General features: G+C 48.1%; 1 protein-coding gene across 1 annotated transcript; it reads right to left on the bottom strand.

The window, feature by feature from the left end:
* Positions 1-557: 557 nt before the first annotated feature.
* LOC121964184 (elongation factor 1-alpha) lies at positions 558-1,640 on the bottom strand. Its single transcript, XM_042514396.1, has 4 exons — positions 1,463-1,640; positions 1,117-1,373; positions 797-1,031; positions 558-683 (listed from the first exon to the last, which is right to left on the bottom strand). The coding sequence occupies exons 1-4, from the start codon at positions 1,611-1,613 to the stop codon at positions 562-564; spliced, it is 765 nt and encodes a 254-aa protein (XP_042370330.1). The 5' UTR covers positions 1,614-1,640; the 3' UTR covers positions 558-561.
* Between the last annotated feature and the right edge of the window lie 60 nt (positions 1,641-1,700).

The raw sequence follows: 1,700 nt of genomic DNA, 5'->3' as shown, positions 1-1,700 counted from the left end.
CTGAGATTTTATAGTGAGGCAGGGGAGAGGGAGGGCTGTGCATGCTCTTGTTGCCGTCAGTCTAGAGTAAGGGGTGCTATTGGCTAGGGTGGCATAACTCCTGTCTAGGCGATTGGACAGCAAAGTGCATCACCGGACACAGATAGCATGGTGAAAAACAGCTGCAGCACGGAGAGGCTCGCCTGTGACAGCTAAAAACTACCCAACTGGAAACTCAGTGAAGGACAGACAAGCCAATTTCAATTTTTTCAAAGACATTTATTTTTTATTAGTTACCAGCAGCTTCTTTCCAATTAAATTTGTGGCATTTTTAACATCAACATTTCCAACTTAAACTTAACTGAGAAGAGGCACCGTCATGTGATTCAGGTAAGTGACAATGCCACAGAGTTCTTTTTTCCTGCGAAAACTTTTGCGATGGGTTTTAATCAGCATAAGCCAGTCCTTGAGTAGAGAGCTCTGCCACAGAGAAGATGATCCAGGGTGAGGGCAAGAGAGATGGGGAGAAGTGGCCCGCTGCTGCCGGCACACGTCTTTTTGCTGGATGTCCTGCACGACCATTCATTTCTTCTTGGCAGCCTTCTCTGCAGCCTTGGTTGTCTTTCCAGAGACTTCCTTGGTCTCAACAGCCTTGATGACACCGACGGCCACTGTCTGCCTCATGTCACGCACAGCAAAACGACCTGGAATAGACCAGTGGGTAATCAGTAACTACATCTGAGCACGTATGAGCTCTGATTATACTGCCTTAATCATTTCTGCATTTACTTTATACAGCAGGCTTCGAAATACATACCGAGGGGAGGGTAGTTGGAGAAGGGCTCCACAACCATGGGCTTCTGTGGGACCAGTTTGACAATGGCGGCGTCTCCAGACTTGACAAACTTGGGAGCGTCCTCAAGCTTCTTGCCAGAACGACGGTCAATTTTCTCGATCAGTTCGGTGAACTTGCAGGCAATGTGAGCGGTGTGGCAATCCAGCACAGGGGCGTAACCAGCGTTAATCTGGCCAGGGTGGTTCAGGATGATGACCTGTGGGTGCATTTTTAATTAGAGCCGAATTACAACTTGACCAAGACTAGAAACAACTTAATTCACTCTTTTATAAAATACAAACCTGAGCATTGAAGTTGTCAGCTCCCTTGGGTGGGTCGTTCTTGCTGTCGCCAGCCACGTATCCACGACGGATTTCCTTGACTGACACGTTCTTGATGTTGAAACCGACATTGTCACCAGGGACAGCCTCAGGCAGAGATTCGTGGTGCATCTCCACAGACTTCACCTCAGTGGTCAGGGCAGGGGGAGCAAAGGTGACGACCATACCGGGCTTCAGGACACCGGTCTCAACACGGCCGACGGGGACAGTTCCAATACCTGAGAAAAATAATTGGTGTAAGAACTCAAGATACATTTAAAGTTGTATTTATGTAATTGTCTTCTAACACAAAATCATTAGTTTGTACCTCCAATTTTGTAGACATCCTGCAGGGGCAGACGGAGGGGCTTGTCGGTGGGGCGGGCGGGAGGCAGGATGGCATCCAGAGCCTCCAGCAGGGTGGTGCCAGAAGCATTGCCTTCCTTGCGCTCGATCTTCCATCCCTTGAACCAATTCATCTACAGAGATTGAAAAAAAGACATAAGTCCATGTCTAATCCAGCATCGCAACAACTTGAGCACAAGGATAAAATGTCTCTCACCTTG

This window comes from Plectropomus leopardus, unplaced genomic scaffold (genome assembly GCF_008729295.1).
Source record: "Plectropomus leopardus isolate mb unplaced genomic scaffold, YSFRI_Pleo_2.0 unplaced_scaffold14360, whole genome shotgun sequence".
Classification (NCBI taxonomy): Eukaryota; Metazoa; Chordata; class Actinopteri; order Perciformes; family Serranidae; genus Plectropomus; species Plectropomus leopardus.
Note: the sequence above shows the minus strand (reverse complement) of the source record. Positions and strands in the feature narration are given on the sequence as shown.

What these genes read in the sequence shown, in the direction of transcription:
- LOC121964184 (XM_042514396.1), bottom strand. Translation starts at nt 1,613, where the DNA reads ATGAATTGGTTCAAGGGATGGAAGATCGAGCGCAAGGAAGGCAATGCT. An exon ending in CTGACAACTTCAATGCTCAG is followed by an intron (nt 1,032 to 1,116) that starts GTTTGTATTTTA and finishes ATGCACCCACAG; the next exon opens with GTCATCATCCTGAACCACCC. An exon ending in CTCCAACTACCCTCCCCTCG is followed by an intron (nt 684 to 796) that starts GTATGTATTTCG and finishes GGTCTATTCCAG; the next exon opens with GTCGTTTTGCTGTGCGTGAC.